This window comes from Thalassophryne amazonica, chromosome 1, assembly GCF_902500255.1.
Source record: "Thalassophryne amazonica chromosome 1, fThaAma1.1, whole genome shotgun sequence".
In the NCBI taxonomy this organism is placed as follows: Eukaryota; Metazoa; Chordata; class Actinopteri; order Batrachoidiformes; family Batrachoididae; genus Thalassophryne; species Thalassophryne amazonica.
The window spans coordinates 53,276,939-53,292,529 of NC_047103.1; the positions used below are offsets into that span (position 1 = coordinate 53,276,939).

Here is a 15,591-nt window from a genome sequence, read left to right on the forward strand (position 1 = left end):
CAATATAACAGCATAAAGAAACAATTACAAAAAGTTTAAAATCTTTAAACTCGTGGCTCCTGGTATGTAATCCACTTTAAAACATTACAAAAGGTTGAATTGTGACACCTGTGGATACACACATTTACAGCCACCTTACCCTGATGAATAGGGCTACGATGATACACATCTCTTGATTTGATACTATCATGATACTTGAGTGCCAATTTGATATGCATTTCAATTCTACAAGTATTCTGATTCAATATTACAATTTATTGCAATTTTTGTTTGCTTTTTCTAATGCTGACCATGGGGAAAAGTTGAATAATACACTTCTAGGAACTGTACAGCATAAGTCATGTTTACAAAAACAATATGCAACAAAATGTCTGTTTTCTATCAGGAGAATAATATTCCCTATTTGGTTTAAAAAAAATGGAAAAATGTCCTTTCAGTGTCATACACTTGACTGTATACAGAAGTGGCAAATAAAATGGCAGATAGAATGAAATGTTTCAGTTATTCAGTTCATTCCATAAAAAAATAACAAAATGTTAGAACAAAATACTCCTGAAACTTTTACAGCACAGATGTCAGTCTATTTTAACCACCACGCCATAGGACTTTTTGTCAAAGAACGGTTACTTTGGGAAAGTGAAAAACATCACTTGCATTGTGAATGCATCATCTATGTCATTTTGGACATGAGGCGCGTTTCACATTCATGAGCCATCATGCAGTTGCTTGAGTGTTGAGGGCTCCAGCGGCTGCAGAAGGACAAGGGGACGCCCATGGTTCACCAAGAGTTGGGGCTGGACAGGTTGTCTGTCTGGGATGTTGCTATCTGGGTGCGTCTGTCGTGTGGTCAACGTAATAACAGCACACATTCTGAGACTTGAGTATGTGGACGAAGTTCTTCACCAATAACATGAAAAATTTTGTAACGCATTTTCATCGTCATATTCAGCCTGTTCTTTTGTTGATGCAACATGTTTAGCAAATTGGAAGTTTATCTCTGGACGGACACTCACGTTAGTAGTTCCCTGAAAGGACTAAATGCTACAATCCGTAATGACTGCATCACTTTTTCCAGGAGTTCTTGAAAGATGGCTGCTATTTGGCTTCACCAGCTGGACAAAAAGTCAGTTGTGTACCTCAGCATCACAGGGTGTTTCAGCCAATTATCACAATACACCCTCTGCTGACGGAGGCCCATCACAGGTTGATCAAGCCTGGGTGTGTGTTCTGCGGTTAGCTGTTTGCCTTAGCAGCTCAGGTGGTGTCACTCCTTTTCAGCCACAGCCAACAGCTCGTCCTCTCAGCGGTATTGGTCAGCTCTTTAATGGCTTGTCCATAGGCCTGTCCCATGATTCTGACATCCCTAAGGAACTTCACTGTTGACCAGAGGATGACGTCTGGTCGCAGGGTGGTTGTTGCAATCTCCTGCAGGAAAACGAGCCCCTGGTCTAAGTCAACATCTGCCAGTCCCTGACTACATTCAGTGGGGTCGGATCCGGGTTTAAGGGACTAACCCTTGGCTTGTCCCCCTCCCGTGCAAATGATGGTGGGTGTTGGCACACATCCTATTTGTTGAAGGGTTGGGCATTGATGGATATCCTCTTGCACTCGGGTTTATCGGCTAGACACCTGAGGACTTTGTTATGTCTCCATGTGTATCTACCTTGAGTGAGGCTTGTCCTACAGCCAATCAGGATGTACTTGAGTGTCACAGGGGTTGTACACAGGGGGCAAGATGGGTCCTTTCCAAGCCATAGTTGCAGATTTGCGGGAGAGGGCAGCACGTCGTACTTAGCTCAGACGACGAAGCTCAGCCTGTTAGCTTCCATGCCCCAGAGTTCCCTCTATGTGAGTTTTCTCTTCTTGACACCCTCCTACCTCATGCAGCGGCCCTGTCTGGCTTGTGCTATGGCTTTGGAGCGTCTGGCTGCTTCCTCCTGTCAGCGCACCTCCACTTCCACCATGGTTTGATGTTCGGTTGCAGTTGCCTTTTACCAGAGAGGCGTTACAGCTGTAAAACCACAGCCTCCCCTGCCTTGTTGGACATGACCCACTATATCGTGATGGAAAAGAGCAGATTTGGCATGTAGCACTGCTGTTTGAGTCCATTGCTTCCCTGTTACTCGTGCATGATGATACCATGATACATCAATATGACAAACTTGGCATACCAATTTAGTCATGTTTAACACTTGGTAATATGTACCACCTCAAGTGTCTCCATACTTTGATTTTTAAAGCTGATGCATGGAGAAACCACATTGCATGGAGAAATGCGGCAAGGGTGGGGTTTGAACCAGTAACCTTCTGCACTGAAACTATCTATCTATCTATCTATCTATATATATATATATATATATATATATATATATATATATATATATATATGTTTTGTGCGCGTATGGGTTGGTTGGATGGAGGGTCTGTTACATATATCACACTTGAGTTTTAGCTGTACCATTTTCAAATCTGCTCCTTGAAAGTTAACATCAAGATAAAAAACTTCATAAACTAAACATTTGTTTAACATAGATTACATGTTTAATAAATGTTATTACATAATCATTTATACTATCCCAACCCTGTGGTATTTCAGCACAAACGTCCTCAATTCACAGAACAGAATTACTTTTAAAACAATATTTTCCTGAAAACTAATATATCTGTATGTGAAAATGACTTGGCAAGTTACATACATCAAAGGGAAAAGTGACCAAAAGGTGTCCGACTCACATATGCAACAAACAGTAGCTGATCTGTGCAATCAGTAACCTTCTGCAATGAAACTAATATATATATATATATCCCTCTTTCCCCTGGGGAAGGTAGTATGTGTGTTTCTCAAGCTTGGGTCCTCTACCAGAGCCCTGGGAGTTTGAGGGTTCAGTGCAGTAGCTTAGCTGTTCCTTGGACTGCACTCTTCTGGACAGAGACCTCTGATGTTGTGTCTGAAATCTCCTGGAGCCACTCTTCCAATTTGGGGGTTACAGCTCCTAGTGCTCCTGTTACAACTGGACCACTTTGGACTTTAAATATATATATATATATATATATATATATATATATATATGTGTGTGTGTGTGTGTGTGTGTGTGTATTCAGTCTTTTGTCATTACCCATAATGTAACACATTGCTATGCAAAGATGCATGTGTGTGAAATCACTGGTAGGGTCCTGGTTAGGTCTCGTGTTCTTTACTTGCGTTTTTTTTGTGTTCTATCCTTGAGGACTTGAGCAAAAATGCAGTGAACAACAGTTACTGACAGATACAATTTGCTTTGCTGACATTCCCCTAAGCTTTTGTGATCTTAAGCCAGGCATGTTCCTGAAAGATCTGACTTATTAGTGTTAAAAATGTGAATTCGTGTAGAGAGCAACACAAAGCGGAACTCTTCCAACTGTTTTGCACGCATTCACACACCATTACACAGCGACATGTTTCATTTTTGGTAATAGCAGAACACAGAATGTCTCAATGGTAACGAATATTTTTTTTTAAACTGTGGAATTAGAATCTGACTCATGTAACCTGAGTCAAAGGATAAAATGCCAAAAAAATAATCTCCCCCAAACACACACACAGGTCTTTCACTATATCTTCTTCCTGCCTTAAGTTGGGACCAAAACACTAAAATGTTTAAATATACTTTATATTTTACCTTATGACAGACAGTGTGTGCAGGACTGGGTATAACAAGTTGTGAAATGTTGAACTCCTGGTTGTCACACGTTTAAAATGACAAGATTTCAACATGGTGCCACATTGTAGGGCAAGCTGAAGAATTTGTAAAAACCTCTGAATGTCCCTTTTCCATTGAATCCCCAATTCTGCCCTCACCAAGAAAACAGTAGTCTGTCTAAAACCTACAATCAGCAGTAACTCACACCAGATGTTCCTACTGTACTCGGGAGTGAAGACCCTGCACCAGAAGCCACCTTAGCACTCCTTATACAAGCTTTCTGCTCAAAAAATGTTGTTTTATCCAAGGTCATTAAAACATCTGTAAGGAAAAATAAAAACACCAAACGAAGCACAACAACTGAAGACAGGTTACTGGCCCTGGATGAGTCCATGTCTTCACTCCGTCTGTTTGCTAAAAACGTTCGGGTGGAGAGGAAGGCTTCAGAGCCCCCTTTGTTCTCCTGGCATCTGTCACTAAGCAATCAGTGATGACGGCTCGAGTCTTCCTGTAGTGCTGGAACGAGCTCGGAGTGGTGACTGCAGCAGTCAGAGTAGGGCGAAAGAAAGACAGCCAGCTACCAAAACACAGAAATGACCGTCTCATTTAAACTCTTAAGGCTGTTTTTTTTTTGCTAACACACACAAACCGGCCACTTTTTTTAGATACCGGCTGTGCACGCCCGCTTCTTGTTCTCTCCTCGCTCTCTTCTCTGTTCTATCAGAGGAGCTGTGAGTGTGTTGGTGGGGAGCAAACCCACAGTGGAAGTGATAACAGCCATCATCACAGTATTCCTGGTGACCCTACAAGCTCATCCCATGTGAAAAAGGCTCATCTATGGTTCGCAGGTTCTCAATGCTGGCACTATACCAGCAGAGGCTGTCATCATCCCCACGCGGTCTGTGACCCCCAACAACTTCCTTCTCCATTCCCACTGCAGGCACCCGTTTGGGGGGAAGAGGAGGGTGCAGAATGGAGGGCGGGGTGATTACCTGAGGGTCAAACACAGGAAGTGGGCAACAAAAGGAGAGTTCTTCGAAACCACTTCATTCCAATGCACAGTCTGTGCCTGAATGGAGATGGAATTCAAACAGCGACACCGAACAAAGCACACGTACACGGAAGACCACAATACTTTCACCAAAAGTCCCACAATCACAAGAAGGGATACAACTTGGACGATTACCAACTACCTTAGACATTTTATTCTGTCTGCAATGCATCGATATTTCATTCTGTGATGGCATTTGTGATATTTTTTATTGAATGATAATAAAAATGAGTCTAAGTCTAACTTTGCCTAGAAACTGACTGAGGTTTAACCAAATGCACTGTGAAGCCGTGAGGCAAAAACTGGAACAGTTCCACCTAACTTAAAAGTATCACATACATTTGACAGATGAAGCTGATTCTCAGTGTTTCCTATTTTTGCAATTCTTTGTCCAAACCACACCTCAAGGAGTGCAACGTCGAATTTCAATCACTCAAACATTTCCCCAATATATAATCATATCCACACAGAGACGGCTTAGTCCTGCCAAGAGTCTGCGCTTCCACAGGTCACGCTGAGCAGGTGCTGCACCGCCCACTGTAACGCAGGACAAGAAGTCTATTCTTAAATATCATCATTTGTCACCAGACAGGAAGGTTATATATATTTTCCATGTGCTCACAGCTCCTGGTGGTTGGAGCGAGGTGTAGTTCTCCACACAGAAAGTTGACAGGGTGGCTTTGAAGCCTCCACTTTCTCTCTGTAGTCTTTCCAAAACACATCAGTGGCACCGCCTTCAGACTTGATGGAGCTATGTCGAGGAGCACGACAGAACTGTGCATCAGCAGCAAGTAATGAAAGACTCACATCTGTCTGCACAGGCCTAAAATATGCCACGTGACAGAATAAAGTGTTTATAAAAGTTTCACTGTTGCAATTAGACCTCAGCAGTTTACACATTATTGGAAAAATGAAAGACGGCTGCACAAGTGTGCAACTGCTGGCCTGATAGAAAGATCCACTCCCACTGCACAACAGTGGGGAATGGATCTATTATTCAACATTATGAACTGAACCTGTGTCAATTCAACATGCAGATCCACCTCAGATTTGCTGTGGCGACCCCGAGTGCAAAACAAGGGAGCAGCCGAAGGGACTTACTATGAACTGAAGTTAGCTACTAGCTGAAAAGTAGCTACGATGTGCAACCCTTAACCCAGGAAATAAGTGACCCAGAATGCATTCCATCATCAACATCTGGTGTTTTTTTTCCTCAGAAAGTTGAACCTGTTAACACCATCCATAGTTTCACTTTGAGCATTTATGTTTTATTTCCACATGTCTATGAAACAGCTGAGGAAATTAATCTGATTCTGAAAGAGTGTGACCATGAACGTTATGTCTATGATTATCTGCTTATTGACTGTGGTTGGGCAAATGAAAGAACAAAGAAACAACAATGTGATGATGGCAATTGAATGTTTAATGATGGTCACATCGAACTCATGGAACTTGGGAATATCGAAGCATCTGAAGCCAGGTGCAGCTCAAAGCAGCGTCGGACAGTTTCGTGATAGTTTTCGTGGTTGCTGTGTGCCACTTCAGCAGAAGTAAAATCAGCAGGGTGTAGTTGTTTTATAAGGTATATATTTATTACTTAGTTTGTCCAGTCTGGTTTTCGCTTACTGCATGTATTTTTAACTCGAGTACAAGAGGAAGTACGGCTGACTGTAAATCTAGACAAAATAAGACAATAATAATAATGCGCTTCCATGGTGGTTCGTAGGTAAGTATTGAAATTTATATCATCAGCTAAACTACTCATGCAGTTGCTGGACATCTTGAAGTGTTTTGAAGGTCACCTTGCATGTAAAACCTGAAACAAATGCCTCCTGCTGCTATATTTTTCATGGAATTTGGCCACAGGTGCTGTGATAAGCACAAATCTCGCTGTAATATTTTGGATTAATTCCAGTTACAGCTCCAGCCCCCCTGCGACCCTTAAGTGGAGTAAGAGGTTGAAGATGAGTGAGTGAGAGTGTTATTCTCCAAGGTTTTATTTATTCATAGTTTTAGGATGAAGTCATCACTTTTATAGCCAGTTTTATTGTGGTAAGTCAAGGAAGGATACATAAACATTTCCAAGTCAATGAATAAGTCTCGGACTTCATTTACATTAATCATTAAAGAATACAAACAGAATAAGGTCCAGCGAGCCACCCCCCACCCCTGTAACCCTGAACTGGAGAAAGCGGGTACAGAAAATGGATGGATGGGTAATATGGTACTGTGCGGTAAATTCATGTCAAGTAGGCACTTCTCAAAATTGTGTGATCATATTGTCACTGTAAGAGTGATGGAAACCACCAAGACACCCATGACTGTTCTGATGGAGATATGGGCTTCTGTGATTGGTGTTGCAACAAGATCTCAACCTTTCATGTGCACATCCTCAAGTATATCAGAATGTGCTCATGATGACAAAGCTTCAGCTCCAGTCAACAGAATTCTCAGTGTTCCCATCTCTTCATTGTGCACCTAAAACAATATTACCTTTTTCATTAAGAAAAAAAATCAGTTTGTCCTCCGTGGACCTTAAGAGAAACTAATAATCTGCAGTGAACATATAAGGTATTCTATCATCCCCCCCCCCCAAAAAAAAATCCAGGAAGAAACAAAATCTATTATAATATAGTTGCATTCTGGGTGGGTAAAGGCATTAACGTGAAAAACGTGACCACAGTCCTACAAAAGAACACCATAATCGATAGTTCCTCTCGAGTAGGTATTGATGAGTTCGGAATTCTTTCGCCACATTGGTTTAAAAAATAAAAAAATAAAATAAAATAATCACTGTCTGGAGATAAGAAAAGACCACACATCTGCATAGGTGATCTCCAGTCAAGACACAAAACAGTTCCAGCCATAGGTACATGCGTGTGTACATGTGTAAACAGCACTGATTTTTTTTCTTTAAACACCCCTCTCTCTTTAAAAACACGCCCCTTTCAGGCCAGGATTCCATCCTGACCTTCTAGGCAAAGACTACATATGTTGCTCAATAGCAAAATGAACAATGACTATTACTTTCCAAAGAAATGTAAGTTATCTGCCAGTTATTTAGCTGCATTCACGCTGGTTCTTAGTTACTGTACGTGAGAACAGAAGCTGCTTGTACTGTAACACAAGCACTGGAATCAAGCCTGGCTGTCTGAGGCACTGACATTACACAGGTTAGGGTTCACCTCACCCTTCAGCCTCCACAGAATGTGACCCTGGAGCAGGACAGAAAACCAAACGAATGTCTGCACACTTAGAGGATGAGGATGGCTGTTGCAGCTTGACAGTAAAGATAACTGTGTTTCATGACATCGCTCTTTAACAGCACCTCCTGGATGGAAGTGACAGAAGAAAGTTCAGCCCTGTGACTGCAGGCTGGCGGCTGGAAAACAGCCCACACTGTCCAAATATGGACCTGTGTGCGTGCACACTCACAGGTGTAACTGGGCACATATACAGTACATCATGCATTTCATGTAAACAGAGGCATCAGTGGACTGGCTTAAAATGTTCCCACCTTTGGAGGGTGCCCCTCCCTCTCTCTCCCCGTGAGTGGTTTGCCCTCGTGCCCTTTTACCTCCAGACAGGGAGGGTTGTTTTCTCACCCGGTTAGGGGGGACGGCAGTTCCAGTACCCTACTGAGCAGAGGACGCAGGGGGCTCAGCTGGCTCGAACTAGGCCCCTGTGTTCCCACATATTGGTTGACATTAGCGTTTGGGCTGCAGCAGTGCACCGACATTAAACTCACACCCTGAGTCACAGTGGAGCTGTCAGTCTTCTTACTGAGCTTCACCTCAGTGGGCTTCATTACACACATCACTGTAGACCATCAACAAACTCCACATTCAGCACTGTAACCTCAAATAACATGCAGTGAAAACTACTACAAATATTCTCACATAAATCCTGGAAGATCAAAAAAAATAAATAAATAAACTATTGTGGCTTAGTAACACAGTTGATTACAATACAATGGTTTTAGTATATTTCATTTCAATACTGTAATTTTGAAAATGATATTAAAATATTTATTCAATAACTAGCATTATCTTAGAATGATGTTGATGATTTTAATACAGAAGTCTGATTAAAACTGTGTAACATTAATTCTGCAGCATGTTCATCTCTGGTGCCACTGAGACCATTTATTAGGAGAATGAAAACAGTTGACATCACCTCAATATTGACAGCATTGCCTTCAATTACTTTTGAAGCATGTCCTTCAGTGAGAGAACAATTTTGGCAGAGGGAGGGGGAGAATCAGATCAAGTTGTACATACACTGTTAAAATAATAATAATAAAAAAAAGGCTGTTGTTTTTATGTTGGAAAAAAAATCAATCAATAAAAATGGCAGCTGCATGTGCCAAAATAATTCTGTAAAAAAGTACAATATAAATGGAATTACCTTTACAGAACAAGCTGCAAATTTTACAGTATAAAACTGTTGTTTCCAAAAAATAATAAACTAAATCAGACAATTTTTCTGCTGAATTAACTGATCATGTGTCTTTTAAATGGCTTATTTCTGTAAAATGTACATGGAGTTGTGTTTTGTACACTGACTCCCATTCAAGGAGATTTTTTTGGGCTTCTCTGATTTTGCTCCAGATCACCACAGGGGATTTGGTTATGGATCAATGTGTTGATTTGGCTTTCCTTATGCAGCTCCAGGCATGGGTGGCCTTGAATCAAGGATATTCTGCATGGAAGACAAATGCACAAACTGCTTGTGCCAGTATTCACTGTGCATGTCCATGCCCACTGTTCACGGCCTTTTAGCCTCTTTATTCAAATGGAAATGCATGATTATATAGTTCACCTCCACTAATGTGTTTTAGCCCACTGATGTATCCAACTCAATGCTAAACATACATATTTATCAAAACTCTTTATATTAACTTACTTTTAGTGTATTTGTACAAATAATTTGTAAAACATATAGTTTCTTTCAGTGTAAAAACCAAAGTCTACAATTTAAACACTATTAGGTCATTTTTAATAACATTGCATTGCTTTTAATATTGCAGTTTGTTTATTTTTTCAGACGATAGGTTTTCTGTGTTTACAGTAATATGAGTATATAAATTCTACAATGAAAAACAACACTGAACATTTTATTACTGAAAAATTATAAGGTGTGATTGGTTCAGTATTCTGCTATAGTACAGTGTAAATCGACTGCACTTTTCCATCTGAAGCTTTACAATCATGCCACAGACCCATCAATGTCAGCATGCTGCCATTCAAGGCGTTCACCTACACACCAGGAGCTACTTGGGAATTAAGGACCTTGCCCAGTGGTGCTTCCTGATTATCCAGTCTAAATAGAAATTTAACCATGGATCCCCTAGACTAGTACTTCCCAAAGTGCGTGTGTTTTTTTTTTTTTTTTTTGGGGGGGGGGGGGGGGGGGGGGGATGGGCACAGAGGTATTACAGGGGCAGTATGGCAAGGCAAATAGCAAATTACTGAAGCATAGTTTGCTTCTGTTGGATTTTTTGTATGCTTCAGCTACACTGCCTTTTGTGACAAACTAAGTAATTAATACAGGTAAAATATTTGTTTATTTATATTTAGGCAAAATAAATTAAATAACGAATATATTTTTTGTTATATAGTGTATGGTTTTTGGCTGAAAACCATCAGGTGTATCTTCCAATACTGATGATCATGCTTGAGCATTGTCAGCAAAACATGGACATACATACACACACACACACACACACACACACACAAACATATATATACGTTTGTGTGTGTGTATGTGTATATTGTAAAAGCCAAGTGGCTGTATATGGCTTTGATCACGGCCGAACTCAGGGAGAGCTGACATTTTCGAATGGTGTGCTTACGTATTTGGGTCAAGGATGAACGCTGTGTAAACGGAATGTTGATAGGACAAATATTTTTGAGAAATAGTAACTTTCGGTAATCAGTAAACAATGGACATTGTACTGCAATGCACCATGGGAGTTCAGAGTTTTGGGGTTTCAAATGTTGTTATTGTGGTTCATGTAGGTTAACAGTGTTGTTATGGTACAGATTTATTGTGTTTTTGAAGTTCAATTGGTTTAGTCAGTCTAGTTAAGTGTTACTTATGTATCATGCTCCTGGTACCATAAGTGAAAAGTGTTGTGTTTTTAATGCCTTTACGCCACCATCTCTGTCAAATTAAAAGCATCTGGTGAAAGCAAAATGCAGAGAAAAGACAAACAATCTCTGTGTGTGTGCATGCAATTTTGATCATGTATAATTGGGGAGAGTTGACATTTGCCGTTTGGTATGTTTATGTATTTTGGGTCAAGATCAACAGTGCCAAAACTGAACATTAATAGGACTAATATTTTTAGAGGAAGCTACATATATTAGCTAACAACACTGAACTATGGACAGTGATATTTCTAGACTCACATGCCAATCCAGCACTCATGCTATATATTAAAAATGTGAGTGTGATTTTATTAAGTAAGTTCAGTGTAAGTACATAATATAATTGTAAATACATTAAAAATACATAGATGACACAAGAAAGCTAAACCACTTATTTCCATTGTGGTCCATTTAAAAATCAAATGACAAAATAGAAATAAAAATTTAAATAACAATAATACTGATAATAGTAACAATAATGTATAATATTTTATAATAATAATAATAATAATAATAATAATAATGATCATGATGATACTGTGAAATATGTAATACGATAACAACAACCTAAACAATTTATGAATACATTAAGATAGTAAATAACATAAAACTATACAGAATTAACAGGAATAAAAGGGTAAGTTCTTCTAAAAACTGTTAAGGTCTAAGGTTTTAAAAATATTCTGGACTCATATGCCATTGCCACTCATTATAGAAACTGCACAATTTATTTCCACCCTTGACAAATGTCAGCTATTTTACAAACACTACCCAATCTAGAGCCCGTGAACTCCACATGGGCAACACGCTAGTACACACACACACACACACACATATATATATGCAATGACACAATGTAATTTTGTTCAGTAGATGTAGCTTTGTATAAATTACAGCGTTTGAAAGAAATTCCAAGGAGTTTAGAAGGAAAAGACATGCATGTGTGTAAGAATAATAAGAAAAATATTATTATTGGCAAAGGGGGGCCTTGCAGAAAATGTTTGGAACCACTCTGCATCATTGTATTTCTGTTTACAGTTTGGGGTGTTTTTTTTTTTTGTTTGATGTTGTGAGTTTGTAGAATTTCACTGTTATTTTTCACAAGTTTTTTCTTTTTAAGAGTGCACAATGCTACAAATACTACACCCTCCTTTAACAGGTCGAGTTGCACAGAGAAAACTAACAGTGACAGTGTGTGAATTAAAAAAAGAAAATCACAAAAAGCTGAGAGAGAGAGAGGAGAGAGAGGCGCGAAGAGAGAGAGAGAGAGAGAGAGACATAAGGGTTGAAACTGATCCCTGTTGACCCCTTCGGCCTGCCCTCTTTCTTTTAGGACTTTCCTCTGAATCATCACTCAGCAGCTCAATCAACACGGGGCGCTCTTGACTGGTGCACCATTCCACACGCACAAACCAAGACTATATCTGCTCCGGCTTAACCAGACTGTGCTCAATATGATGCTCAATTGTGATGTCGTAGTCCTTGCAATAAACCTTTAATCACAAATTGCATGCAAGCGGGTAGTCTCATGCTGCTGAGACAAAAGGTGTTAAGGACTTCCGATGGACCCACTAACTCTGCACCTGTGTTGCTGCACAGCCTCTGGGGTCTCCCTTTATGGCTTAGGCTAAATTAGATGGACCATATGCATTTCTGCACATGCTTAAATACATAACTGCTGCCGGTGCTGGTATTTATAGCCCAACTCTATTTAGCTCTGTTTGAGATGGAGGACTGTAAGACGCAGAGAGGAAACACAACTGGTACCGGCACTCAACACTCACACAGGCTCAGTGTCAGAGGACAGATCGATGTGACGGCTGACGACAGTCTGAGCTACATCTGACCAGACGTCTTTACATTGAACGATCAAAAAAAAAAAAAACATTCTTACAGCAGACCACAGACTGCTATCTCAGTTTTATACGAGTCTCGTTTAAATTTTGGTGGTGGTGGAAAAGCTTTTAAGTGTCAAAACAAATGTCATAATTTTCTTACTGAGATAGAGCAGAAGAAGAAATATATGCATTGCATGTTCAAATAATTTTATAAGCACACAGAGCTGCCATTTCATCTGTGAACAGTTTCATCACACATGAAAAGAAGTCAAAACACGGGACAGATGTTGAGCAAAACCACATGTAAGCATTGTCACAAACTGCCATTTTTTTTCAAATGATTGGGGCACATCTATTAAAGAAAGTGCAGCTACAATGGATTCTACATGTCCAGAACATAAGGAAATATTTAACCAGCCAATTGCAGCCAATTAACTTTCATCACGATGACTGCGTTTGGAATCTCAGTCACCCGTCTGTCTGGGGGAGTACGAATCTTTCTCTGCCCCTCTTCCATTTTCCCTCCTTTTTGGGTTAGCTCCATGTAACGCGGCCTGACGTGGCGCTGAGTAACGAGACTTGGCAGAGCGGCTGCAGATCTCTTCACACTTAAGTATCAAACAAAGCATTTCCTCTCCTGTGAGGTCAGCAGAAAGCGGGACAGTGAAAGAAAGCACTGGGTCAGCGGGATCAGATTCAGACGAACAACCAGCAAGCGGAGCAGACGGACCCCCAAAAAAGAGCTTGTAGTAAAACAAACAAGACCGAGAATTTGACAAAGTCCGTTGTCGTGGGAAATAACACAAATTGGTTTATGGTGAAGTGATCGCTCGCTGTGTTGACGGCTGGTCATGAACAGAGCATTGTCTGCGTGTCTGTGCACGTATGGACATGTGGCACATCCAGGCTGAGCCTATGGGCATCCCCGACCCTCTGGTCTCAGCTTCACCTCTCCCCAGGGTGAAGAAGACAGACACACAGTCAGACACAAAGCAACACACACACACCAATATACACCTCTGTACCACTGATTTCTCTATTCCTGTGACCTGGGGGCAACTTTTACACTCGCTATACATGAATCAGGGAGGCAAGGAGGCGTGGGAGGGGAGACAGTGGGGGGATTTCATGCTGTGACGGAAGGCTCTGTGGTGTAGGTGGACAGCGACACCAAGCACACAGCATGACACGCACAGCCGCCCGCAGAAACAACTAGAGCCTGACAAATTGCGGTAGCCCGTTATGGAAGGGTGGGGTGGGGAGGCAGCGGGTGAAGGCGGGGCTACCCACTCAGGAACGACAGAGACTGACAGCGCATGTAAAATTCATGGTATCCCTTGGGCTTAGAAGTAATACTTCACCACATTGGGACTGATAACTGAGAAACAGGCTCCACACTACGGACAGTTGTTGCTGCTTTTGCCAAAATCTCGGCGGACTGCTTTAGCTCCGCTGTAACTTATCCACCTTTTACAACTAGCATTAAATATTACAAATGAACACAAATGTCAGAAAATGTCTACAGTGAACAGAAGTCATTTGTGCAGCGGAGAAACGTGGCCTTCGCTGGGCAGAGAGAAAAACAGAATTTGACATACCTCTAAGTCATTAAAGAATAAATGTGTGTCCGCCAAGTTGAAGATCATTTCCTCCATCCTCAGGCCTAATGACACAGATGTCGGTGGATCCTAAAAAAAATAAAAGAAACAATTTTAAAATATCTATATTTCCACTTTTTATATAATTCTTCCTGATTTGCAGATTTTTTTTCAAGTAGATTTTCAAAGTGATCATATTATTCAGTGTCAGGAAACTCATGTCAGACACGCGGTCACTTAAAAACACATGTTGGTGTGCAGCCAAAAATATCCAAAGACACTGAACATCAAATTTTACTCATCTGTTGCTTTAATGGAAAAGAGCAGCTGAATGTTACAAAGAATAGTTCAGATAAATCTATTTCATGCCTAAATTTTGCTTAAAGCAGGCCAGTTTACAGACAACCCGTAACCATACATAACCATATAAATGCAGATGAAATACATTTTGCACAATATAGCCACTTTGAATACATTAAATAACAATTTTATGTACATATAAAGCACTTAGTTAAAAATAATCCCTTTTAAATTCCTCAGAATACTGTTGGCATAAAAGCAGACATTACTCAGACTTGAAAGTTTCAGCCTGTGTTTACGACCCTGTGAATGAGACTAGAATAGTCGTCAGAAATGCCACGGACTTGAACAGTAAAAGCACGTGTCTTCTCAGAAGGAGTGGTTGATTTAGATGAGTTGGGGTCGTAGCCTAATCGTAGACGGCCCGTTCTCGACATACTTTTACTGATGCATCATCCCATTTCTCTGTAGGTGATATAACACAATTCCCCCCTGAAGTACCCTGAGATCATCAGCAACCACTCTGAAGAGTTTCCTGATATGATTATTATCACATCTCCAAAACCTCACAGCTATCACAGCAAAAAGAAAGTGGACCAGCTGTCTACGGTAGACACAAAAGTGAAGTTTTTCCTTAAATCATGACGTCTGTTAGTAAAGTGAGGCATGCTGTAATGGTGATATGGTTGCACCGTCTGTAAGATGATACTTGGAAAGGAGTGAACTACATTATTAACAGTTAATGAGCCGGCGATGACGTGTTCGATTTTCACCTTAAGAAGATAACTGGAGATGCAATTATTCATTTTATGACACATTAAAATTTATAAAGACATAAAGACTGTTTTATACATAGCCAATATATATTTAATATGTATATAGATGTATACAGCAGGGTTTGCATTAGAAATTTTGGTCACTGAGTCCTGGGACACACTAGGTATTGAAAATATGGGTCCAAGGGCCAACCCC

The 15,591-nt window shown here is 40.5% G+C and overlaps 1 protein-coding gene across 14 annotated transcripts in view; it reads right to left on the bottom strand.

The window, feature by feature from the left end:
• eya1 (EYA transcriptional coactivator and phosphatase 1) overlaps window positions 1–15,591 on the bottom strand; it is a 77,953-nt gene that overhangs the window by 18,471 nt on the left and 43,891 nt on the right. For all 14 annotated transcript variants that reach the window (XM_034170051.1, XM_034169975.1, XM_034169989.1 and 11 more), the window contains one exon: window positions 14,320–14,409. In XM_034170051.1, the coding sequence (XP_034025942.1) occupies window positions 14,320–14,409 (90 nt within the window). The remainder of the gene's footprint in view (window positions 1–14,319; window positions 14,410–15,591) is intronic.